The sequence below is a fragment of the Aythya ferina genome (assembly GCF_964211825.1).
Source record: "Aythya ferina genome assembly, chromosome: 2".
NCBI lineage: Eukaryota > Metazoa > Chordata > Aves > Anseriformes > Anatidae > Aythya > Aythya ferina.
In genome coordinates, this window is record NC_140297.1 from 144,128,260 (window position 1) to 144,155,187 (window position 26,928).

The 26,928-nt window shown below is 40.7% G+C and overlaps 1 protein-coding gene and 1 pseudogene across 6 annotated transcripts in view; both read right to left on the reverse strand.

Annotated features, from left to right (window-relative positions):
- CSMD3 (CUB and Sushi multiple domains 3) overlaps window positions 1–26,928 on the reverse strand; it is a 684,493-nt gene that overhangs the window by 22,707 nt on the left and 634,858 nt on the right. For 4 of the 5 annotated variants that reach the window (XM_084509891.1, XM_084509890.1, XM_084509889.1 and 1 more), the window contains 4 exons: window positions 22,972–23,151; window positions 11,473–11,646; window positions 7,931–8,104; window positions 6,998–7,071 (listed from right to left, as the gene is read on the reverse strand). In XM_084509891.1, coding sequence (XP_084366017.1) covers window positions 6,998–7,071; window positions 7,931–8,104; window positions 11,473–11,646; window positions 22,972–23,151 — 602 coding nt within the window. Of the gene's footprint in view, window positions 1–6,997; window positions 7,072–7,930; window positions 8,105–11,472; window positions 11,647–22,971; window positions 23,152–26,928 lie in introns of those variants that run through there. The other variant, XM_084509892.1, reaches the window with a different exon arrangement.
- Window positions 16,025–21,075, reverse strand: LOC311431656 (small ribosomal subunit protein eS7 pseudogene; annotated as a pseudogene). The gene is made up of 2 exons: window positions 21,013–21,075; window positions 16,025–16,491 (listed from the first exon to the last, which is right to left on the reverse strand). The product of its transcript is annotated as a small ribosomal subunit protein eS7 pseudogene (transcript).

The window sequence follows — 26,928 nt, forward strand, 5'->3', positions numbered from 1 at the left end:
CCCCATCCCCTTTCTTTTTCTGCAGTTATTAGATATGGACTAATCATTTTTGGATTTGGCTGCTAAGAGTTCAGTTATACCACAAATTTGTGACTTTTTTTTTTTTTTTTCGTGTGTGTGTGTGATTTTTTAAGAGGTTTGTTCCCTTCTGGCCCATAGCAAGATGTATAGTACATCCTAGTTCAAAACCTTCACAGACAGAGATATAGTTTGCAGAACACTGGATAGCTTAGGTAACTAACATTTGGGCATAAGAGACCATAGCAGATTTTATTTTATTTTTTACCATAATTTGATAATGTAATATACATGATTCTAAATTGTAGTTAGTCACTCGCTCATTCTGTTTACCTAGGATAACAAACACACACACACACACACAAAGAGCTCTGTGTAATTATTGTTTGTAGTTGTATACACATTTGCATAATAAAAATCACAACACAAGTATCATCCTTTTTAGAAATTGTATGGTGTCTGATAAGGCTTAAATTAAAATGATGCAGTGATGATGCCAACTATGCTTATGTCCATAACTACTGTGAGCTGTTACAGAACTTCTTTTGGAATGTAATCTGACAATTCAATCGCAACCAAAGTTTTGAGACTCCTTTCTGTGAAGTCTTGAATTACATCATATATGTCTGAATTTTCAATTCAAGTAAAACAAATAAGTAAAACAAAATAAAAAAAAAGTAAAACAAATAACAATTCAAGTAAAACAAATAGGAAAACAAATAATCAAGACAGGAGGAACAATAAAAATAAAAACCACTGCTGTGGAAATCCAATACTTGTTATAAGTATTGTGAAAAGCAAGTGACAGTGTTATAGTCATGTAAACAAGGCATTTCTGTCAGTTGTTAAAAAGCACCAACCAAAGCAAAACAAACAAACAAAAAAACAGGACTCCATGTATGAAGACTTGAATTCTACTGTAAGCTTAGAGGCCCTCCCACCCCCCCTTTTTTTTTTTTAATGAGACAGAGACATAAATTTAAAACTTAATTGTTAAGTCAATTCAGTGACCTTACTACTATTAGTTTAAATGTGAAGCATTTGAGAGTTCCAAATCTGAGAGCTCCAACCCCCTTTCTCTTACAAACATCCATAACAAAAGTACAGAACCCCAAAATGAGAAAAAAAAAATAATACTACTTGAGGTTAGAGTCAGAAAACCATACTGTATTTTTTCAACAGGACCAACTCTTTGATATGCATGTAGTGGGTTTACATGGCAAGGTTTTGGTAGCAGGGGGTGCTCATGGGTGGCTTCTGCGAGAACAATCCAGAAGCTGCCCCATGTTAAATAAGGGCCCCACTGTTGGCCAGAGCTGAGCCAATACGTGATGTTGTTTGCGCCTCTGTAAAAGCATATTTAAGAGAGGGAAAAACAAACAAACAAACAAACAAAATAACTGCTGGGGAACTGCAGCTGAGAGACAAAGGACTGAGAAACAGCCTTGCAGATACCAAGGTCAGTGAAGAAGGGGGGCAGGAGGTGCTCCAGGGGCCAGAGCAGAAGTTCCCCTGTGGCCTATGGTGAGAACCATGGTGAAGCAGGCTATCCCGATGCAGTCCATTGAGTACCACGGTGGAGCAGGGTTCCATGCTGCAGCCTGTGGAGGAGACCACAGTGGAGCAGGTGGACCTGCACTGAAGGAGGCTGCGGCTCGTCGAGGACCTCCACCAGAACAGATTTCAGGCTGCACCTGTAGACCACGGAGAGCAGACCATGCAGGAGCAGGTGACCTGGCAGGAACTGCTGCCCTTGGAGGACCCATGTTGGGGCAGTTTGCACCTGAGTCAACAGGCCACCGGATGGACTGTGTGGTACGGACCCCTACTTGGAGCAGTTATTGAAGAGCTGCTGTCTGTGGGAAGCCCACACAGGATCAGTTCAGAAAGGACAGCATCCCATGGGAGGGGACCCCACATTGGAGCAGGGAAAGAGAGTGACCTAGAAGGAACAGTGGAGACGAAGTGCTACAGACTAACTCCCATTCCCCCATTCTCCTGTGCCGCTCAGGAGGGATGGGGGGGAAGGTGTTTTTGGTTAATTTCTTCCATTTCTCACTTCTCTAGTTTGTTAGTAACAGGCAATAAATCTTACTATCTCCCCACTCTGAATCTGTTTTGCCCATCACAATAATTGATGATTTATCTCCCTGTCCTTATCTCATTCCTTGAGCCCTTTACATTGGATTTTCTCCTCCTTTCCATTTGAGGAGGGGGAGTGAGACAGCAGCTGAGGTGGAGCTCAGCTGCCCACCCAAGTAAAACCACCACAACGCATTTGCCAGCAGCAAACCATTTTGCTTAATTCTGCATAATCTCTTTTGATCTATTGTTAAAAATTGCAGAGAACTTAAGAAATCTATCAAGCAAAAGAAAAACAAAGCCATCTCAACTTCAGAATTTTGGAGTTATTTAACTTTCTGCTGTGGATAGAAGAAAAAGTCATTATATTATTATCCCATTCATAAAGGATGTTAGGTATAATATAATTTAATTTATAATATGCTCCGTTTGTGGCTTAAACAAGTCATAATATTACTGAATATATTTCACAGAATTTCTAGGTTGGAAGAGACCTCAAGGTCATCGAGTCCAACCTCCAACCTAACGCTAACAGCCCTCCACTAAACCATATCCCTAAGCTATATTGTAACATAATATTTCTTTTCAGGAACTACAGACAATAACTTGTCTAAAACGAATCATTTTCATTGTCATTTCTACCCAATAAAGAGGTAAACTTTGCTTCTTGTGTGAGAATAATGCTCCTCCTCTGCTCTGTATTATCTAAGCAGTCATATTTATAGTAACCAGAAACCTTGTGCAGACGTTTAGTTCCTATACAAAACCAAATTCGATATATAGGAGCTAAAGGATTCCTTCCCTGGTCAGAAATATGACTATATCTCAAAACATTTTGCAAAATAGTTGTCATCAAATTAAACTCGCTGATTTTCCCCATTTGTCTGCAAGGCACTAACCTTACAACTGTGGGATCAATGTTGTAAATCCTGCCAGCAGCTACACTTCTTTTAGAAATTATTTATCAGTTGACATTTTGCCTGGTATTTTAACAGTTTGATGTGAGCTGTGAGTGATGCTTTCATACACAACCACAACTACATCTCAAATGAGAAAGGCCATATTACTTCTTCAGTGATAGAAAGCTCATTAATATGCCAGAGAAAGTGTGACAATATAATATGTCTACAATATAATATGTCTACGATATAATTGTAGAAAATGGTCATCACAATGATCCATTTCTTACACAGCTGAATAAAGAGTTGCTTTCTAGCATAACATAGTATTACTCCCAAAGGAAGTTAGCCCAAGGACTGCCCCTGCACATTCAATCTTAGCACAAAACAACACTCTACTTCATTCCCTGGAGAAAATTGAGACAATTATATTACTACTTATCAATGACTGTGATCTAGCAAAATCTGGAAACCCCAAATATTGCTAAAAAAATAATAAAATCACTAAGCAGTATTGCATAAAGACCACCAACATGACAAAACAAAGAAATCTGTGGTAAAGACTCTGAAGAGCCTTTAGATTTGATCCATGCTTAAAAATATAATAATTTCATGTTGTAAATCTACTCCAATTTCAATTAGGCCTTTCCTGCATTTTTGGCAATCTGCAGTTTTTACTTAATTCCTGCTACTGGACAGGTACAACATACAACTTGGGAGCTTCTAGCTTGCTTTTCTATGTATGTCTGTTCACATGACTGGAGCTTTTATCCCTGATACCAAACACAGATGTACCAGGATAATTTTGACTCTTCCTTACTTTGTTCACGGTTGCCTTACAGTATTCCTAGCAAACTATACAACACATTTCTACACCTGTGATTCTGCATTCATCCATGAAAACCTCTCACTGACGCTGCCATTTTGTGTGATTTAGAAATTCAGAAGCATTTTCAATTTTACATTTTTTTTATTGTTTCTCTTTTAGCAGTATAATAAAAGTAAAGACCTTTCACTACATTTTGAAGAATGTTTTCTAACACTGAACACAAGAGCAGTGCCCTTTAGCACTGCAGTGTCAAAATAGCACTATGTCTTTAAGTTTTTTTTCTGCATATACTACATTCTAGCATGGTAAATGCCTCATATGTCATTCCAAAAGGAGCTCCCGCAAACACCATTTGCTACAACAAAGCCTTGCAGCTCAAGTGGCTGTTGGTCCACTTTGCAGCATCAGGTAGAACACTGCCATCAGGTCAAGGGAGATGCTCAGCTTTGCAGTACAAGAGAGACAGGGACACACTGCACTGAGCCCAATGGAAGACCACAAAGGTGATTCAAAGACAGGAGCAAACAAGGAGAGGCTTAGAGAGCTGGGACTGTTCAGCTAGCAAAAGAAAAGGCTCACGAGGAATGTTATCAGTGTATATAAGCAGCTGATGGGGGCAGGAAGGGAAACAGGCAGACTTTTCTCAGTGGTGTCCAGTGGCCAGACAAGAGGCAACACAGGCAATAAGTGAACTATAGGAAATTCTGTTTAGACATTAAAAAATAATAAAAAAATAAAATAAAATAAAAATACTGTAAGGTTGTAAGGGTGTATGGAGTGTCTGTCCCTGGAAATATTCAAAATTCACCTGGACAAAGCCCTGAGCAACCAGCACTAGATGATCTTTCAGAAGGTGGGGGTTGGACTAGAAGTTTTCCAGAGGCACCTGCCAGCTTCAGTGACTCGGTTGTTCATTTTTGGTTATATAATGTAACACATATGTAACAACAGAATTTCTCTCAGAGAAAAACAAAAATATACAAACACAAAGAAAGCAACAACAACCCACGCCTCAAACAAACAAACAAACAAAAAACAACCCACTATTTTTTTAAAGTGTGCCTATGTTAGCAGTTTGGCATACAGTATACACACTTTTAAGGTGAAAAATCTTATTTGAATCATAGAATTATTTAGCTTGGAAAACTCCTCTAAGATCATCAAGCCTAACAGTTAACCTAGCACTGTCAAGTCTACCACTAAAGCATATCCCAAAGTACCACATCTACATGCCTTTTGAATACATCCAGGGATGGTGACTCAACCACTTCCCTGGGTGGCCTTTTCCAATGCTTCAAAACCCTTTCAGCAAAGACGTTTTTCCTAATATCCAACCTAAACCTCCCCAGGCACAACTTCAGGCCATTTCCTCATCTTATCATGTGTTGCCTGGGAAAAGAGACTGACCCCAACCTTGCTACAACCTCCTTTCAGGTAGTTGTAGAGGACAGCAGTCTCCACCGAGCCTTCTTATCTCTAGGCTAAATAACCCCAGGTCCTTCAACTGCTCCTCATAAAACTTGTTTTCTAGATCCTTCACCATCTTCACTGCCCTTCTTTGGACATGCTTTAGCAGCTCAATGTCTTGCTTGTAGAGAGGGGCCCAAAACAAAACTAATCACGGTGTTCATGGTGTGGTCTCATCTCACCAGAGTTGAGTACAGGGGGACAATCACTTTTCCAGACCTGGTGGCCACACAATTTCAGATACAAACCAGGATGCTATTGGCCTTCAGGGTCACCTGAGCACACTGCTGGCTCCTATTCAGCTGGTTATCAACCAATACCTCCAAGTTTCTACCTGCTACTCTTTCCCCCAGCCTGTAGTGTTGCATGGGGTTGCTGTGCCCCAAGTGCAGGACCTGGGGCTTAGCCTTGCTGAATCTCGTACAGATGGTCTTGGTCCATCAATCCAGTCTATCCAGATCCTTGTGTAGAACTTTTCTGCCCTGAAGCAGATCAACACTCACGCCCAATTTGGCATCATCTCCAAACCTTCTGAGAGTGCACTCAATCCCTTTGTCCAGATCATTGATAAAGACATTAAAGAGAACTGGCCCCAGTGCTGAGAGCCCTGGGGGACACTATTTGTTTCTGACCTCCAACTGGTTGTAACTCCATTCACCACAACTCTCAGTATTTTATCCACAGAAGCATATGCCTGTCCAAGCCATGAGCAGCAACTTTCTCCAGAGAGTTCTGTGGGAAATGGTATCAACAGCTTTACTAAAGTCTAGGTAGGCAACATCCACAGACTTTCCTTCATCCACAAAGTAGGTCACCTTGTTGTAGAAGGAGATCAGTCTAGACAATCAGGACCTGCATTTCATAAACCCTTAGTGACTGAGCCTGATCTCCTGGTTGCCCTGTATTGCGCTGCAAGATGGCATGCGAGATGATCTGTTCCATAACCTGGCACTGAGCTCAGACAGACAGGCCTGTAGTTTCCTGGATCCTCCTTCCAGCCCTTCTTGTAGATGGGTGTCATATTTTCTAGGTGTTAGTCAACTGGGACCTCCCCTGATAGCTAGGACAGTTGATAAATGGTGGAAAGGGGCTTGGTAAGCACTTCTGCCACTTCTCTTAGTACCCTCAGGTGGATCCCATCTGGTCTCAAAGACTTGTGTATGTGTAAGTGGTTTATCAGATTGCTAACCATTTCCTCATGGATTATGAGGGTTTCATTCTGCTACCTGTCCTTGTCTTCCAGCTCAGGGGGCTGGGTACCCAGAGAACAACTGGTCTTACTACTAAAGACTGAGTTATTAAGTACCCCAGCCTTTTCCTCATTCTTCATCACTATGTTCCAACCTCCCACCCCCCATGCAATAAAAGATGGACATTCTTCTAGTCATTCTTCTGTTGCTAATGTATTTATAGAAGCATTCACAAACACTAGGAAGCACTTACATATTGCTTTGGAGTTCCTGAACTACTTCAAGGTAAAACCAAGAACTTGATCACCAGACTTTAATGTAGTGCATTCATTGCTAACAGGAACACGAGGTCAGTTTAAACCAGCAAGCAGAAATAAGGAAAGCACAACATTCCAGCAACCAACTTTTTTAAGGTGCAAGCAATTTTTCAGCCTCTATTAATGACTTTGTAAAGTTTGAGGCTGTACAAAAAGACTATAATATGGAAGTTAGTAAAAAATAGCATACTCTACCTGATAGCCAAATGTGTTGTTTTGTGATCCATGCCTTGGGACTCCTGGATTTTCACATGCTGTGCGAGTAGGTTCTTAAAAAAATAATAAATGAAAAACAAAACAAAGTACAATATTTTAGTGACATATATGCATGTATAACAAAGCTATATTTGTTCAAAAACATGCAATATGCCAATGAGAGAAACAAAAATTGAGTGATTTGTTTCATAGAAAGGTTTAATTTGGAAGGGTTCTTTACGATTATTTAGTCCAAACATCCTGCCATGGGCAGGAACACCTTCCAGCAGACCAGGTAGCTCAAAAGCCCCAGCCAACCTGGCCTTAAACACTGCCAGGGATGGGGCATCCACAACTTCACTGAGCAACCTGTGCCAATGTCTCACCTCCCTCAGAGTAAAGAATATCTTCCTAATATCTAATCTAAATCTACCCTCTGTTAGTAAACCATTACTCCTTGTCTTGTCACTATAACTCCTTAAGAAAGAGTCCTTCCCCAGTTTTCCTGTAGTCCCCCTTTAGGTACTGGAAGGCTGCAATGAGGTCTCCTCAAAGCCTTCTCTTCTCCAGGCTGAACAATGTCAACTCTATCTGCCTATCTTCACAGGAGAGGTGTTCCAGCCCTTTGATCACGCTTGTGGCTCTCCTCTGGACCAGCTCTAATAGGTCCATGTCTTTCTTATATTGAGGGCCCCAGAGCTGAACACAGTATTCTAGGTGAGATGTCACAGGAGAAAAGCAGAGGGGGAGAATCACCTCCCTCCCCAATTTCTGGCCATTTATTTATTTATTTATTAAATTTGTTAGTGATTCTTAGAGAGTTTAGAATAACAAGAAGGTAATTCAAAAAAAGCTGGAAATTCCTAAACTGACTTAACAGAAAAAGGAATAATGAGCATTCAGGTAATTTCAGTAATATAGGTGTCACCTTACCTATACATCGGGGTGAAGAACCACTCCATGTGCCATCTGCTTGGCAAATCCTGGTGCTGGAACCAACCAAAATAAAAGGAGGATTGCAGCTGAAGGAGACTTCTGACTGGTAGATAAAACTCTTGCCTTCTCTTTTCCCTTGAGAGGGTACTCCAGGGTCACCACAAAACTTTGCTGTAAGAAACGATATGATAGAAAAAAAATATATATTTATTTATTAAAATATATGAAAATAACATTTATCTAAACTCAGTCAAGCAGTTACTCCAAATGTTACTTTTTATTATTTTTATGTTTAATTAAATAGACGTTAAATACAGAAATATTTACTGGAATTCAAAGAGAAATTAAATAGCCAATTGTTAGTTTTGCTTCAGTTTGCTAGCTGTTCAAAATTCTTATGTAGTGAGATTTGGTCAGTAGCTTGCAGTTAGTTGATGCTCCAGGTTACAAGAGTTGTTTTATTAAGTCCCAAATATTCACAATTCACACCTTCAAACCACATCTATCTCCAAAGCCTCCTGTGGAGAGCAATTAGAGAGTGAAACAAACCTTCATGTTAGTCTTCCATCCTGTCCTGCTTTTTGCCACCTATCTAGTGTTCTACATTTTTGTACAATGAAAGGATTTGTCAGATATATTTTAGGAACTGTAAATTCTTACTTCCTCATTCTTCAGTGAAAGATAAGATTTGGTATGCACAGAAATATAATACTGGAAAATTAGTATGGCTGAAAAAAATAAAGTAAATATATTTTGTCAGCAATTTAAATGTCAAACATTAATATACTGTTCTTAGTCAGGATAAATCCATCTGATAAGAACATGTTCTTAAACTGATCTTATTCTTTTCCACCTTTCTCCTGAATGTTTCCTTATGACTGGTGCATAGCATAACTAAGTGAATGCACTGCTGTCAAATTACTGGCCTTCTTCTGCAATATAAAATTCCAATAGTTGTTTAGAAGCTGGATTTTGAAAACTTGATTCAGGAAATTCAATCATCTAAGATAAACTCTCAACAACAAAAAGCTCCCAAAACAAATGAACACACAAAACCCACCACGTTAACCTGAATATACATAATGACATTTGCAAAGAGGCATCTTGTACAGGTAGTGGAATTTTCTGTTCCATCTTTCTCTTTTAAAAACATAATTTAAATTATCTCTTAACCACTTTCAAAATACATTTCTAATATCTCTTTGTTACTTACGTCTTAATGCTTACATACAACCAGCTCACAGGAAATGTTCCTGCCCTACTCCTATTACTGAGGACACTGACTGTACAGAAACTCCAGGCAAACTCATGCTGTTGAAGAAAAATGGCTTAATTGACAGCATATAGGAAATGTATACGATTTTACAGCTTTAAGTGAAATGGGACTTGTATCCCCAATTCTGAAAGATCTACGAATTAGAGATAGTGCCACATAACAAATCTCACTGGTTGACTGACAAATCACAGTTGTAATTTATGTTTTAATTATTAAAATTATGTGCAAGTCTTAATTTGAGAATATACTAAATGTGTACAAATTTTTAACACAAAGGCTTGAAATTGTTTCTTTATCAGTTCTTTGCATTAATAAAGTAGAAACCACTCCCTAAGGAAAAGAAAAAGACTTACATTAAAAAATGGTGTTTTGTTAAGTTAAGTTTTGTTAAGTTTGTTATTTTTAAACTACAAATAAGTAAGCTTCATCACTCATCTGTCAGTTACCTTTAACTGAATATCTAGTGGGTATCTACCTTTGATATGGAAGCCATGGAAATAGTATAATGGTAGAAGTGGTATATTCTGACAGTTTTCTTCAAGGTTCTCTAAATTAGACAAATCTAGTAGGTCATAGATGACAAACAGTCAGAAAAAAAAAAAAAAAAAAAAAAAAAAACAATAATAAAATAATAAAAAGAAAAAAAGAATATATTCTGTTCCAAATAATTATTCCACTATACTTTGCATATCTTCAGAGAGTCTACAACTTTATGGAACCAAGCTGGGATCTAAATTTCTGATGTCAAGAGCTGCTTAAAGATTTCTCATTGGGAATGACTTTCAACAGCTCCTTCTCATTTCAGCCAGATGGCAGCTAGTTTAAGCTCTTTGACAAGCACTGGATGCCAATTGATTTCTACTGCAAGCCAATGGGTAACCTTTGCACATCAACAACACTCAGTTAATGTAATCTCAGCATGAAACAGCCTTTAATTCTCAGGCAGCTGTACTCTGTACTAACTATACCTTTTAAGTGGTTTGAAGGCAGAGTCTCCTTTTCAGAGAATACTGCAATATTCCAACCTCAAAGATGACAAAATAGTTTATGATATCAAAAAAAAAGTGAATTTAAGGACACTATTTCAATCAAGATCAAATGATGAAAAACATTTATTATGTCCTTTGCAGTTCTTAATATACCAGATTCTAGAAGACCTTCATTTAGTGAACTTAAACAGCAAATGGTAGCTTCCAGAAACTGCCTTCACCATGTTCCAGTTCTGGTACATATAGTTTCAGCAACACTAATCAAATATTTTTAACAGTATGAGAATACCAGAGAGAGGCGGGAGGGAGATGTTATTATGATATGATGACATAATAGTACGACCTAGCCAAAACAGAGGATATTTTTTAAAGGGAGAGATGAAAAATGCAAATAAACAAATAAATAAATAAACAAACAAATACAAATAGTGACATAATGGATAATTAGTTTTTTCAACATTTGGAAAGCTATCTGGTAAGTTCGAATGGAGCTTCAGAAACTGTAGAGCCACCTAGATGAAATTATCCTCTTCCAGATAGACATCTAGATCAAGAACGTTATAGTTTCAGTGTACAGCTGTTCTACAAATAACTACAGAACCCCATTCTTGAGTGCAAATAATTGACTATATCTCAAAAGTATCATAATAACTTCCTTAGGAAGTTTTTTTTTTTTTTTAATAATAATAAAAAAAAAAAAACAACCAAACCAAAAAAAAAAAAAACATTTAAAAATAATGAGAGGAATGTCACCAACCTAAAGAAAAAGGTGCATTTACTATTATAATGAACTTTATAGAAGTCTAAGAATTCATCAATGTTACACCCTTAAAGTTAATAAAATTTATTGTACAGAACATATAACTTAATTTAGTCTGCTGGGAAAATATAAAATTGTCAAGGAATCACCCTGGGATCTAGTAAACATTACTGACATATACAGATTTCTGTGATGTCAGTGAAAGTTTAGCTTGAGTAATGAGCATGTAAAGGAGTTTATAATGAAATTTCCCCTATCCTATAGGTAGCAGGATCTAAAAAGAAAACAGAATTTCCTAATGCTGATTCTCCCTTGTTTATTTTATGTGCATTGCCTATAATATATCTTTTAGTTTTTATGTTTAAGGCTTCCTATGTGTTCACAAAAGATTTACAGATATTCCTATCTCTTCCTCAATCTATAAATTATGTTACAATTTAGGAAAATATACCAAAAATATAAAAACGTTCAACAGTTATATAAAGAAATAGTAGACTATAGAGAAAATACTCACGCAAGCACTGAGGTACTTCACCACTCCATGTTCCATTCCCAACACAAGTCAAAACAGCAGGAAAAGAGAGTTCGTAGCCTGGAGAACAGACGTAGCTAATACTAAATCCCCAGTCCAAGTTTGTTCCTTCCAACCTTCCATTAGAGATCTGCGGAGGAGTTGGGCAGGTAACAGCTGCAATAACATTCAAAATAATTAGGCCCAGCTGCTGTAAATATCCCCAGTGTACATAGTTACTAGAAGAACCATATGTGCTAATTTCACCTCTTTTGGAGGACAATAGAGTGAGAACATACTATCTCCTCACTGTGTTGTTGCCACATTTCCTGATGTTAGTACTTCTAGTTTGTTCCATTTAAAGAGACATACTTAAATGGCTGACTGACGAAGTCTTAAATAAAACAGGATGTTTTTTCAAACAATGCAGTGAGCCTACCCAAAAATCAGTGTAGAGACTATGAAGTCTACAAAATAATATATATATATATATGTGCGTATCTGGTATCACAGAATTTCTAGGTTGGAAGAGACCTCAAGATCATCGAGTCCAACCTCTGACCTAATGCTAGCAGACCCCACAAAACCATATCCCTAAGCTCTACATCTAAACGTCTTTTGAAGACCTCCAGGGATGGTGACTCCACCACTTCCCTGGGTAGCCTGTTCCAATGCCTCACAACCCTTTCGGTAAAGAAGTTCTTCCTAACATCTAACCTAAAACTCCCCTGGCTCAACTTAAGCCCATTCCCCCTCGTCCTGTCACCAGACACGTGGGAGAACAAACACACCCCCACCTCGCTACAGCCTCCCTTGAGGTACCTATAGAGAGCGATAAGGTCGCCCCTGAGCCTCCTCTTCTCCAGGCTGAACAAGCCCAGCTCCCTCAGCCGCTCCTCCTAGGACTTGTTCTCCAGGCCCCTCACCAGCTTCGTCGCCCTTCTCTGCACCCGCTCAAGCACCTCGATGTCCTTCTTGTAGTGAGGGGACCAAAACTGAACACAGTACTCGAGGTGCGGCCTCACCAGAGCCGAGTACAGGGGGACAATCACTTCCCTAGCCCTGCTGGTCACACTGTTCCTGATACAAGCCAGGATGCTGTTGGCCTTCTTGGCCACCTGAGCACACTGCTGGCTCATATTCAGCCGACTATCAACCATCATTCCCATGTCCTTCTCTGCCTGGCAGCTCTCCAACCATTCCTCTCCCAGCCTGTAGCTCTGCTTGGGGTTATTGTGCCCCAGGTGCAGGACCCGGCACTTGGCCTTGTTGAACTTCATGCAGTTGACCTCAGCCCATCGGTGCAGCCTATCCAGATCCTCCTGCAGAGCTTTCCTACCCTCGAGCAGATCGACACACGCACCTAACTTGGTGTCATCTGCAAACTTACTGAGGGTGCACTCAATGCCCTCGTCCAGATCATCAATGAAGATATTAAAGAGGACCGGCCCCAGCACCGAGCCCTGGGGGACTCCACTAGTGACTGGCCTCCAACTGGATTTGGCTCCATTCACCACGACTCTTTGGGCCCAGCTATCCAGCCAGTTTCCAACCCAACGAAGCGTGCACCCGTCCAAGCCAAGAGCAGCCGGTTTCTTGAGGAGAATGCTGTGGGAGACGGTGTCAAAAGCCTTGCTGAAGTCAAGGTAGACTACATCCACAGCCTTTCCCTCATCCACCCAGCGTGTCACTTTGTCATAGAAGGAGATCAGGTTCGTCAAGCAGGACCTGCCTTTCATAAACCCATGCTGACTGGGCCTGATCGCCTGCTTGCCCTGCAAGTGCTGCGTGATGACTCTCAGGAGGATCTGCTCCATGAGCTTCCCTGGCACTGAGGTCAAACTGACAGGCCTGTAGTTCCCCGGGTCAGTCCTCTGGCCCTTCTTGTAGATGGGCGTCACATTTGCTAGCCGCCAGTCAACTGGGACCTCCCCTGATCGCCAGGACTGCTGATAAATGATGGAAAGCGGCTTGGCCAGCTCCTCTGCCAGTTCTCTCAGTACCCTTGGGTGGATCCCATCCGGCCCCATCGACTTGTGCACATCCAAGTGCCGTAGCAGGTCACCAACCAGTTCTTCGTGGATAGTGAGGGCCACATCCTGCTCCCCATCCCCTTCCACCAGCTCAGGGTACTGAGTATCCAGAGAACAACCGGTATTGCCGCTAAAGACTGAGGCAAAGAAGGCATTGAGCACCTCCGCCTTTTCCTCATCTCTTGTAACTAAGTTTCCCCCCGCATCCAGTAAAGGATGGAGATTCTCCTTAGTCCTCCATTTTGTGTTGATGTATTTATAGAAACGTTTTTTGTTATCTTTAACGGCAGTAGCCAGATTGAGCTCCAGATGAGCTTTGGCCTTCCTAATTTTGTCCCTGCACAGCCTCATTACATCCTTAAAGTCCTCCAGAGTGGCCTGCCCACTTTTCCAAAGATTATAAACCCTCTTTTTTCTCCTAAGATCAAGCCACAATTCTCTGTTCAGCCAGGCTGGTCTTCTTCCCCGCCAGCTCATCTTTGGGCACGTGGGGACAGACCGTTCCTGCGCCATTAAGATTTCCCTCTTGAAGAGCACCCAGCCTTCCTGGACCCCTCTGCCCCTCAGAACCGCCTCCCAAGGGACTCCACCAACTAGTGTCCTGAGCAGCTCAAAGTCAGCCCTCCGAAAGTCCAATACAGCGGTTTTACTGGTCCCCTTCCTGGCCTCGCCAAGAATAGTGAACTCCACCATTGCGTGGTCACTCTGCCCAAGACAGCTCCCGACAATCACATCCTCCACCAGTCCTTCTCTGTTTGTGAAGAGAAGGTCTAGCGGGGCACCACCCCTGGTAGGTTCACTAACCAGCTGCATCAGGAAGCTATCTTCCACGCTCTCCAGAAACCTCCTAGACTGCTTTCTCAGGGCTGTGTTGTGCTTCCAGGATATGTCAGGGAAGTTGAAGTCCCCCACGAGTACAAGAGCTGACGATTTTGCAACTTCCGTCAGCTGCCTGTAGAGTTCCTCATCCGTCTCCTCATCCTGGTTCGGCGGTCTATAGCAGACCCCAACCAGGACACTAGCCTTGTTGTCTCTGCCGATCCTAACCCAAAGGGACTCGACCTTGTCATTCCCAACCTCAAGTTCTACAACCTCGAAAGACTCTCTAATATAGAGAGCCACACCACCACCCCTTCTGTGCTGCCTGTCCCTTCTGAAGAGCTTACAGCCAGGCATTGCAGCACTCCAGTCATGAGACTGGTCCCACCACGTCTCCATGATGGCAACCAAGTCGTAGCCTGCCTGCCGCACGATGGCTTCCAGCTCCTCCTGTTTGTTACCCATGCTGCGTGCATTGGTGTAGATGCACTTCAGCTGGGCCATTGCCTTATCCTCTGGCCTTGCCATTGTTCCCCCTGGCACAGCCTCAACAATCCTAGCTTCAGCCCCATCCCCCTTCCTACCTAGTTTAAAGCCCTCTCAATGAGCCCTGCCAGCTCCTGGCCCAGGATTCTTTTTCCCCTAAAAGACAGGGACCCGTCTGCGGCCATCAGGCCAGGTGCTGAGTAAAGTGCCCCATGATCAAAAAACCCAAGATTTCTGTGTTGGCACCAGCCCCGGAGCCACGTGTTTAACGTGTTAAGGTGGGCTTTCCGTGTCCTCTCTGAACCCCTCCCTGCCACCGTAGGGATGGATGAAAACACCACCTGCACTCCCGCTCCATCCACTAACCGACCCAGCCCCCTAAAGTCTCTTTTGATAGCCTTGAGGCTTCTCTCTTCGATGTTGTCACTGCCCGCCTGGACTATCAAAAGAGGGTAATAGTCTGAGGGGCGTACCAGGTTAGGAAGCTTCCTGGCAACATCCCTGACCCTGGCCCCAGGGAGACAGCAGACTTCCCTACGGGTAGGGTCAGGCCGACAAATAGGGCCCTCTGTTCCCCTAAGAATCGAGTCTCCAACAACAATAACCCTCCTGTCTTTCCTGGTGGAGGCAGTCCTGAGGCGTGGAGTCGACCTCCTCGCCCTAGGCATCCTCCTGGGAACACTTGCTACCTCTTCCTCAGCTACTGGTCTGTCGAGCTCCAGGGCCTCAAACCTGTTGTGTAAGGGCACCTGGCAATGCGGGGCCGGAAGGGGAGGGCGTCGCCTGCGATGTCGAGCAGGGACCTGTCTCCATTCCTCCTCAGCTCCCAGATCCCCTCCCTCTGCCCGACGGCTACAGGGCAGGGGGTCCACCCCCATTTGAGGAGTCTCACCTCGGTACCTCCCCTTGAGGCCCTGCAGGGAGTTACTCCAGAAGTCTATCTCTCACTCACACTTCCTGATGGCCCTCAACCTCTCCACCTCCTCCTTGAGCTCCGCCACCATGCGGACCAGGTCATCCACCTGCTCGCACCTCATGCACGCAGTTTCTCTGCCTCCCGCCGATGGCAGCAACAGGCTCAGACACTCCCTGTATCCGGTGACCTGAACTGTGGCATTTTTTAACGGGTAGTCGGTCTGGGTGTGTACCGACTTCCTGGAGAGTGCACCGTGCCTGTTTTTTTTTTTTTTTTTTTTTTTTTTTTGTTGTTGTTGTTGTTTTTTATGAACAATTGTTTTATTCAGCCATCTTTTGCGCTTTACAGCTGGAATTCTGGAAACTCAAACACCACATCTTTGCCTGTGAGCTTCTTGTAGACACCAGAAAATGTTTCCACCTTGTGTTCAACATTATTCTGTTGTGCTTTGTCCAAATGGACTTTTATAAGTCTGCTGCCGTCCAATTTTACACGGATTCTCTTGCCCACGATTTCACTCGGGAAGACCAGATCTTCAAGAATAGCATCATGCACTGCAGTAAGCGTACGGCTCCTGGGACGCTTCTGCTTGTTTTTTGTGCGGCTTTTTCTTGTTGGCTTGGGCAGAATCCTCCTCTGAGCAATGAACACCACATGCTTTCCACTGAATTTCTTCTCCAGCTCACGAACTAGCCGCACCTGAATCTTCTGGAAAGATTTCAGCTGAGGAACAGGTACGAAGATAATGATGGCTTTTCTGCCACCACTCTACTACTACTATACTGGTAGTAGTATACTAATTGAATTTGTTTGTTTGCTTAAATGACATAGAATACAACTATTTTTAGTGAGGTAATAGTAAAATACTGTCTTCATATTGACCAATTTAGGCATATTCTAGATATTAATGCCCAGGGATCAAGATCCAGGACATGATTCCTCCAGAATATGCATGGAAAGCCTGTTTCTTCATATCACAGTTTGGTTAGTATTTGCTGCATGAATAAATCCCCATCCAATAAATAAATAAATAAATAATCTAGCTTATTATAAAGGATATTAAAGAAGTTAAATGAAGGAAAATGTGAATCAAAAAAAAAAAAAAAAGAAGGGGAAAATTAGGCAAAAGTTACTACAATGAATGTGAAGGAGAAAAAGAGGTGTAAAAAATGATGTTAGCAAAAGAAAGCAAGTGAAACTGTAATTACTCAATTTAGTGAAGACAGGGAAATGAGTAGAGGTGGTGGCTAAAAATAAAGAGAGAACACAGATCACAAGAATGAAGGAAATGAAAAGCTGCGTTCATAACCTTAAACTTATATTTAGACAGCTGTGATCTTGCATGCTCAGAGGTCAGAGGCACTTAATCAGGAACACTATGTATTTGAATGCAATCTGTAGAAAATTCTTCATGTACCATCTCACCATTAAGTTTATGTATTTAAGTTACAGAATCTCGACTATCACCTCTGCAGTGTCACTCCCGGCTCTCTGAGAATGCTGGATGAAAGTAGCACGATTATGAGTAATCATGACAAAGTAAGCATGAGTAATGTTTTGCCAACCGGTAGAAAAATCTTAACTTTTTAAGGCCTTATTTTTTCAAATTTTTGTAGAATCATAGAAAGGTTTGTGTTAGAAGAAACCTTAAAGATCATCTAGTTCCAACCACCCTGCCATGGGCTAGGACACCTTCCAGCAGACCAGGTTGCTCAAAGCCCCAGCCAACCTGGCCTTAAACACAGCCAGGGATGGGGCATCCACAACTTCTCTGGGCAACCTGTGCCAGTGCCTCACCTCCCTCAGAGTAAAGAATTTCTTCCCAATATCTAATCTAAATCCTACCCTCTTTTAGTTTATTTTAACTGTTACTCCTTGTCCTATCACTACAGTCTTTGATAAACAGTCCCTCTTCAGCTTTCTTGTAATACCCCTTTAGGTAGGAAGGCTGCAATAAGGTCTCCTCAAAGCCTTCTCTTCTCCAGGCTGAACAATGCCAGCTCTATCAGCCTATCTTCATAGGTGTTCCAGGCCTTTGATTACCCTTGTGGCCCTCCTCTGGACTTGCTCTAATGGGTCCACATCTTTCTTATATTGAGGGCCCCGAGCTGAATGCAGTACTCCAAGTGGGGTCCCCAGCCTGTAGTTGTGCTTGGGATTGCCCCAACCCTGGTGCAGAATTTTGCACTTGGCCTTGTTGAACTTCATGAGGTTCACACCGGCCCACCTCTCAAACCTGTCCTCTGGAAGGCATCCCTTCCCTCCAGCATGACAGCCACACCACTCAGCTTAAATTCATTGTCAAAGTTGCTGATGTACACTGAATCACTTTCATGTTGTTTAAATAAAAAGGGTCGAAACAAGTACTCTACAGATACTACATCAAGTGGCTAAAGTCTGTCTGCATTCTTCAAGAGCTTCATTACTAGTCTTTTTAAAAAGCATATTTTAAATTCTGATCTGAATAATCAAGAAAGAAATTTCTATTAACAATTAGGAATGCAAACAGAAGAATTAGCATGAAAACAGTAGTAATATCAGAAATCTGTGGAGAAAAAAATATTATATATATATTCAAATGTATATATACATATATATATATATATATATATATTCAAAAAAAACAAGCAAAACCCAGCAACAAGGCAGAACACCACTCTAAATGTTTTGGTCAGAGATTCAACCAGAGCTCTGCAAACAGTCTACAGGGTTTTGGGGCAGTGTTCAAGAGTATGGGGTCCCATGTAGTATTTTCCTCAATCCCATTGATCAGGAGAAAGCATGTGAGAAGAATGGCACTGATAAGAGAGGTCAGTAATTTCTGAAGAACTGGTGTTGCTGATGGGGTTTTGGGTTCTATGATCATGGGATCCTGTTTGAGGATTAATGTCTTCTTGGGAGAAAAGTGATACACCTCTCTAAGTGGGGCAAAGATATTTTTACCAATAGGGTGGCTGACCTTATCAGGAGGGCTTTAAACTAGGAAGGAGGGGGAAGGGACAGAGTAACCAGCAGCTCTGTGAAAGAGTGACACACAGTGCTCCTGTACAAAGGGATGGGGGTTAATGTGATAGGGAAGGATCACAAAATCACCAAAAAAGAGGCTTAAGCAAGGTCACCTCCAGTACTTGCAGGTTAGAAAGGAAATATCTGTGACGCAGCATTATGGAGAAATCTCTCAGACACTTTCTAGGTCTACAACATGCTAGGGTGCCCCTCTTCTATACACTAATATATGCAGTATGGGGACTAAACAAGATAATTTAGGTATGTGTGTATGCTTGAAGGGCTATGATTTTATTGGCATCATGGAGATGTGGTGGGGTGGCTCCCATGACTGGAGTCCTCTAATGGAAGAATACAGGCTCTGTAGGAAGGACAGACTGGGGAGACAAGGAGGGTAGAGTACCTTGGGATAAGGCCCTTTTAGGGAAGAAGGGAGGAAAGAAAGTTGGTTAGTATTCAAGTATCACTGCCTCCAAGCTCAAAAGCAATGCATCCCAACAAAGAGGAAGTCAGACAAAAACACCAGGAGGGCTGCATGTATGAACAAGGAGCACCTGGTCAAATGAAAACTCAAAAGAGAAGCCTACAGAGGACGGAAGCATGGACAAGTAACCTGGGAGGAATATTTAGGTATGAGCAGCCAGGGGTCAAATTAGGAAAGCTGAAGCCCAAATGGAACTGAACTTGGCCAGGGATGTCAAGGGCAACAATTTGCCTTTGTTAAAAGGCAAGAAAAGTTAAGAACTTTTCAGCTTCTCACACCGCCATGCCAGTAAGGAGGCTGGGGGTGCACAAGGAGCTAGGAAGGGACAAAACCGGGACAGCTGACTCAAACTGGCCAAAAGGATATTCCATAGCAAATGACATCATGCTGAACAATTAATATGGAGTGGCTTGTCGGGGTTGGGGGGAGCCACTGCTTGGGGATAGGCTGGGAGTTGGTCTGTGGGTGCTGAGCAAATGCATTGTGCATCACTTGTTTTGTACATATTATAATTATTATTTTTTTTCCTTCTTTTCCTTCCTAATAAACTGTCTGTATCTCAACCCAAAAGCTTTTACTTTTTTTTTCTGATTCTCTTTCCCATCCCACTAGGGGAGTGAGGATGAGCAAATGGCTGTGTGGAGCTTCACTGCTGGCTGGGTTAAACCACAAAACCTGGTTACCAGGATGGTTAGAAGGCCAAGGTATTGGATGCCTTCTTTGACTCAGCCTTTACCAGCAAGACTAACCTTGAGGAATCACAGGTCCCAAAGGCCAGGCTGAATGGCTGGAACAAGGAAGATGTATCCTTGGTGGAAGAAGGTCAGGTCAGGGAATACTCAAGTAAACTGGACATTCATCAGTCCATGAGCCACAATGGGATCCATTCATGAACGCTGAAGGAGCTTGTGGATGTGATTGTGAGGTGACTTTTGATAATGTTTGCTCATTTGTGACAAATGGGAGAAGTGCCTGGAGATTGAAGGAAGGAAAATGTCACTCCTATCTTTAAGAAGGGCAAGAAGGAGGACCTGAGCAATTACAGGCCAGTCAGCCTCACCTCATTCCCTGGGAAGGTGATGGAACAGCTAATCCTGGAAAACATTTCCAGGTACATAAAAAATCATCAGTAGTAGTCAGCACAGATTCACCAAGAGGAAGTTATGCATAAACAACCCCATACACTTCTATAATGAAAACAACAGCCTGATGGATGATGGGGGAGCAGTGGATAATGTCTTTAATGTTTGAATAAGCATCCTTTTCTAGCTCGGCAAAGCCAAAGAATCATTTATATCTTCTGTTTCAATAACACTGTGACAATATTTTTATCCACTTTCTAGCCAGTTAATTTTCCAGTTATTTTAACTAAATAGTGCCAGAGGACCACTTCCTCCTGACAGTAAGAGCTAATTATTACACATTTCAAACATACTAATGGATATTATGTATTCCTTTTAATTGCACAATAAAAAAAAAAAAAAAAAAAAAAAAAAAAAAACACAAAAAAACGGGTCTTATTAACTTACCTAGTGTACACACACAAACCTGTGCAGAGTAGAGGGAAACCCTGAGAATCCAAAAGATTCTGAATATGATTGTTATCTAGTACTTATACAGGATATAAATATGTATGGCTAGAAACAGAAGGACGTAAGGCCAAAAGTGACAGTTTAACTCTTTCTTTGTATAGTTGTTTGAATAAAATTAGAGCTATCTCTCCTGTTCCCAGTTAGGTACCATGTACTCCTTAAGATTACAGTCTGTGAAATGAGTTGGGGAGACTGTATCATAAATACTTGTTCTGCCTGATAATCTTTTAGCTGTTCACTCACAGACACTCTTGGAGACAGACAGACCATTGGAGCTGTATGGCCATTCTTATATTCTTAAAATTCGATTTGTAATTGAAGCTGGTTAAGAGCACAATACATGTAAAAACAGAAATAAGAGTGTTTTTTTCAAGGTTTTTTTTTTTTTTTTTAAGATGATCTTGAAATCTGACATTCTCTGGAATAGAAAAAAATCAAAATGCTGGAAAAATAATTAAAAAAAAAAAGATTATCAAAGGTGAAATAGAATTAAATTAAACTTGGTAATATATGGGGACAATTGTAGTTTGTAAGGAAAATAATTGCAAATGGAGGGGGGGGGTGGGGAGGAGGGAGAGATTTAAAGCTGATTTGATATGTTTTGATTAATGATATCAGGGGAGAAAATGAGGTATGTAATCATACTTCCAGAAAAGAAAACAGAAGGACGATGAATGAGAACAAAATAAGTACATGCTTAGCCAATTAAGTTTTAAAGGAATAGGGATTAGACACACTTAGTATGAGCCCAGAAAGAAAGAACACTGAAAATTTAATACCGCTTTACTACAACTGTGATAGCAGTGAGAAAAGTGACTCTATAGAAAGAAGGTGTTTTGAGGTTTAGCAAGAAAGATCCCGGGGGGGTTCTGAGAAAATTGTTTTTATTACATAGATACGGTGGTCTTTCACTGAAGTTCTTTTTTGTTGTTGTTGTTGTTGTTTTGTTTTCTATTTAAATTTCAACAAAGATTATTAAAATAAATACCATAAATCAGAAAAATCAGTAATTCAATTAGTACAAGAGAGAAAATTAGGACCTGGAGATTTATCATTCTGGTTTTCACTAGAGAAAATAAATCAGAAGAATGTTTATTAGGGAATTTGCTAGAAGGATTTAAACTTTTGCTGAGTATGTTGATACATCACAGTGATACTCAAAAGTACACATCTAATGAGGTACACATCTTATATGGTATTATGGTTAGAGCAATTCCATAAAACTCAGAGCAATTCACCTTTGAGAAATTTCAGTATATGCAGACTTGCGTAAAGGCTCTCATCATATGCCTGAGTGGTGTTTTAGTAAAGACAGGGAAATATGTATATGGGTCATCTTTGTTAATTACATCTTAACCTTAACAAACAAACAAAAAATAAATATAAAACATCATAGTGGCAAATTTACCCTAGCAGCAAAGTAACAAATTGTTCTATAAAGCTAAGAAACAAACAAACAAACAACATAAAAAATAAAAATAAAAATAAAAATAAAAATAAAAATAAAAATAAAAATAAAAATAAAAATAAAAATAAAAATAAAAATAAAAATAAATAAAATAAAATAAAATAAAATAAAATAAAATAAAAACACGAACATACTATGCTGGCATCTTAACCTTTTAAAATGGAGGGAAAGAACCAAATAATGAAATCACTTTTCCTTCAGCCAAACAATCAATTAAACATTGTGGGAGTGTGGCCATGGGGGTCGACAAGCCCCATGGTTGGTGATAACATCGGACTCTTAATGATTAGGCCAGGAGGAATGTAAAGTGTTTAGAAGGAACAAAGAAGGCTGATTCAGGAGAAGCCTTGATGGACTGCTTGTTCTCCAGTCATTAAGACGTGGAAGTTGCTGGGTGTTTGCTGTTGCAAACAAAGTTATTTGACCAATGAATAGTTAGTGACTCTACTCTGTAGAGTCAATGGTATAAGGGAGCATGTCCTCAGTAAGAGTTGAGTTCAAGTTATGTCAACAATAATGTGGTAGCAGTCACTGATCCTAAAAGAACCCTGGTATCTATGTGGTCAAGACACCACACAACATGGTAATAGTAATAGTAAGTTCTGATTTCTAAAGAAGTACATGACTGAATCATTATAATAAACAGTGGATGTAAATGACCTAGAAGAAATACTGGACAATCAAAATTAATGTTGTACCTCTGCACGTTGGGATTACTCCACTCCATGTGCCATTGCTAGTACAAGTGCGAATGGAGGAGCTATTTGATTCCATTGTATATCCAGGTTGGCAAATATAAGTAACATTTTGTCCAACAACATAATCATCACCATATCTCATGCCATTTGCTGGGACTCCTGGATCTCCACAGTTGATAACTGAAAGGAAATAATTGAAAAACAGATTTAAAAAAAAAAAAAATGAATGCAATTTATATATGTATTTATATATATATATATTTATATTTGTATATAAACCATATATACCATATATATTTATATATATATATATATATATTTGAGGGGAAAAGCAGGACAAATTAGGAACTTATTAGGGAAAATAGGAGGAAAAATATCATAAATCTTTTATCTCCATCAATGTAAGATAAACATGTATGTCATCCAAAATAGCTGCCAAACACAACTTGTGCAGCTGTTACATTTTGGAGAAAATTTATACACCTGTTCAAAAGCAGAAGTAATGGACTGTAAAATTTTAATCAGTAAAATTTTAATATCTTAAAAGGAACAAAAGCAAGAAATAAGCCACTGTGCTTTGATACCCTCTCTTTTTTATGTCACTATAGAGCCTCATTATTAAAGATCACAGATGCAGGTATCTGTTGTTTAGTTTACTTTTTCATTTGAACAACGTCAGAGCAAACATAGCCTGGAAAATTTAAATCATACATATGGAGAAAAACTAGCACTTTGTAAATGCTCACATTACAATTATACATAAACAGAAGAGAATGTTCAGGCAGTCTAAAAATATGGCATGGTTTATGCCAAAATTAGGCACATAGTTTTTAATGAGGTAGAGTGGGTACACACCACATCTTGTGATTTCTAGTGTAAGGAGCTAATTTACATTAATAAGTAGATAAATATCTTTTTTTTTTCTTTTTCTTTTTATTTATTTATTTTTTTTTTCTCAGATGTGGTAAATTTGATCTATCAGTTGCTCGAACAGTTTTCAGAGTAAGAAGCCTAGAAATCTGGAGAATTTAGAACCATAGTGACAATGATCAAAAGTTGTTTTCAGGAAAAAAAAAAAAAAAAAAAAAAAAAAACAACTAAATTTATGTATAGTTTGAACAAAGTACAACACTCGTGTGTTTGTCAGTTCATTTTACAGTAAATTTTACAGTCTCCACACAGCAACTTTATTACAGCTGATTAATTCTGGGGGCAGTCTCCTGGGAAGAAAGCACATCTTGGCTACTTCTAACTCCATGCCAAAGCATGACCAATGTGAATAGCACCCTCTCTGTATCCTGGTTTCCAGAATGAGAAAACCTGCAGTGTGTTCTGTATTCTTGATCCAAACAGTTGATAAGCTCCAAGAAATACAGTATTTCTATACACCTGTTCAAAAGCAGAAGTATAGTACTCCAGAATTAGTATAGTATAGCTTCATAGTTTACCACAGTCTAAGTAAGCAGATATTAATTAAACTGCGTGATTCAGAACTTCAAAAAGTATAAATGTCCCACACAATAGCTGCCTGTGGGTGCAGAATAGACTGTAGAACATACTACAAGGTTACCTGGGTAGAGCTGTTTAGATAAACAACAGAGAAGATCAATGTATTTTGTTTTACCTGGCAACATAGTACATTTTTTGAAAACTTAAAATATATATATTTTTTATGTAATTCTTCAACAAATATAGAACTGTCAAAGACAGAACTGTTTTTCTTAGTTACATGAGTATATTCAAATACTGTAAATATTCCATCTTTCTTTAGTTGACACATTCCATTTACTGACCTTAATGTTGTAAATTCAACTAAAATCATCCTTGATACGTGTAGTGGGTTTACGTGGCAAGGTTTTGGTTTTGGAAACAGGGAGCCATAGGGGTGGTTTCTGTGAGAAAGATCTAGAAGCTGCCCCATGTTTGGGAAGGGCCCCATTGTCTTCCAGATCCGAGCCAATAAGCGATGTTGTTTTGCGCCTCTGTGAGAGCATATTTAAGACAGGGAAAAAACGCTGCGCCACACAGCAGCCGGGAGAGTCAAGGGAGTGAGAGAACAGCCTTGCACCAAGGTCAGTGTAGAAGGAGGGGGAGAGGTGCTCCAGGCGCCGGAGCAGAAGTCCCCTGCGGCCTGTGGTGAGGACCATGGTGAAGCAGGATGTCCCCCTGCAGCCCATGGAGTACCACGGTGGAGCAGGGTTCCACGCTGCAGCCCGTGGAGGAGACCACGGTGGAGCAGGTGGCCCTGCACCGACGGAGGCTGCCACCTGTGGAAGACCCCTGCTGGAGCAGATTCTGGGCCGGACCTGTAGCCCGTGGAGAGGAGCCCACGCAGGAGCAGGTGACCTGGCAGGAGCTGCTGCCCGTGGGGGAGCCAGGTTGGAGCAGTTTTCTCCTGAGGGATGGACCCCGTGGTACGGACCCATATCTGGAGCAGTTCTGGAAGAGCTGCTGCCTGTGGGAAGCCCACGCTGGATCAGTTCATCAAGGACTGCATCCCGTGGGTGGGACCCCACAGCACAGGGGACGAGAGTGATCGAGAACGAGCGGCAGAGAAGAAGTGCTGTAGACTGACCATAACCCCCATTCCCCCGTTCCCCTGCGCCGCTCGGGGGGAGGAGATGGAAGAGGGTGGATGGGGGGAAGGTGCTTTTGGTTTTTTTTTTTCCCTTTGTTTTCTCACTTCTCTCGCTTGTTAGTTGTAGGCAATAAATCTTACTATCTCCTTATGCCGAGTCTGTTTTGCCCGTTACAATAATTATTGCGTGATTTTCTCGTCCTTATCTCAATCCTTGAGCCCTTTTCACATATTTTCTCCCCATTCCTCTTTGAGGAGGGGGAGTGAGAGAGCGGCTGTGGTGGAGCTCGGCTGCCCACTCGAGCGGAACCACGACAATACGTTTCCATGTATACTTCTGTTTTGACCAGATTACAACCTAATGTTCATGCCTATAATTCCCATCTTTTTTCCCTAATATTCATTAATTACATTGTGAAGAATATTGCAAATCATTTCCTTACAAATTTAAGAACACACAAACACCATACATGTATGCAATATATGCTCAAACAGCTTCACAGAATTATCCATTTAGTTCAGGCCTGTAAACTATTTCTTTGTTTATTTAAATCTAACTAAAACCGTATCCTCAGCTTTTTCACTCACCTTCATTACAATTTCTAGGTTTTTATTTTTTGTCATTAAAAGCAAATTTTTGTTTCTTCCACTGTTACTTTTACTGTAGTGATTGCATTATTTCCTGCTATTGGCACTTTGATCCTTCATACACGAAGAGTCATCATGGCTTTGGTAGATCTCTAGATTCCATTACATTCTCAAAATTCCTACCTTCCTATCATTAACATTTCAAACCATATCTCAAAAGCAAACAATCAAATATACAAAAAAAATATGATTTTCTTGTCTGCTTTTGTTCTTCTGTACTCACTAGTTGTTATCTTACTATAGAAAAAAAAAGTGTTTAATAATAACAAAAAAAAAGGTCAAGGGAAAAAAGTGTCATTCTTCATATTACTGTGTTGTAAAGTTAGAACCATTTGTAGAGGTAGAGAATGAGACGTAAGAAAAAGAGCCTTTCTTTTGTCTTATACTGCAACATTTAACTTTCAAAGAAAGCAAAAGGGGATGTAAGAAGGTGTGGAATAATTACCTGAGGTGACTTAGAAATTAAGCTTATATTCAAATTTCTAAGAAAAGGTACAGCACTGAAGAAGCTTCCAGGGTGGAGCATAGCTGCATTCCATAGAAGTTCCCTAGATGTTGGCCACAGCAGGGGAACTTGGTGTGCTGAGTCTAAGAGAAACTGTATGGAGGGTGGAGCAGAGTGGAGACACTGTGGCCCAGCTCTGTGATAAGATGGGAACTCGAAGGTACATCGGAACCAATAAGCTGCATATTTGCTACCTTAGGCCAATGTCCTGCCATGTTTTTGACAA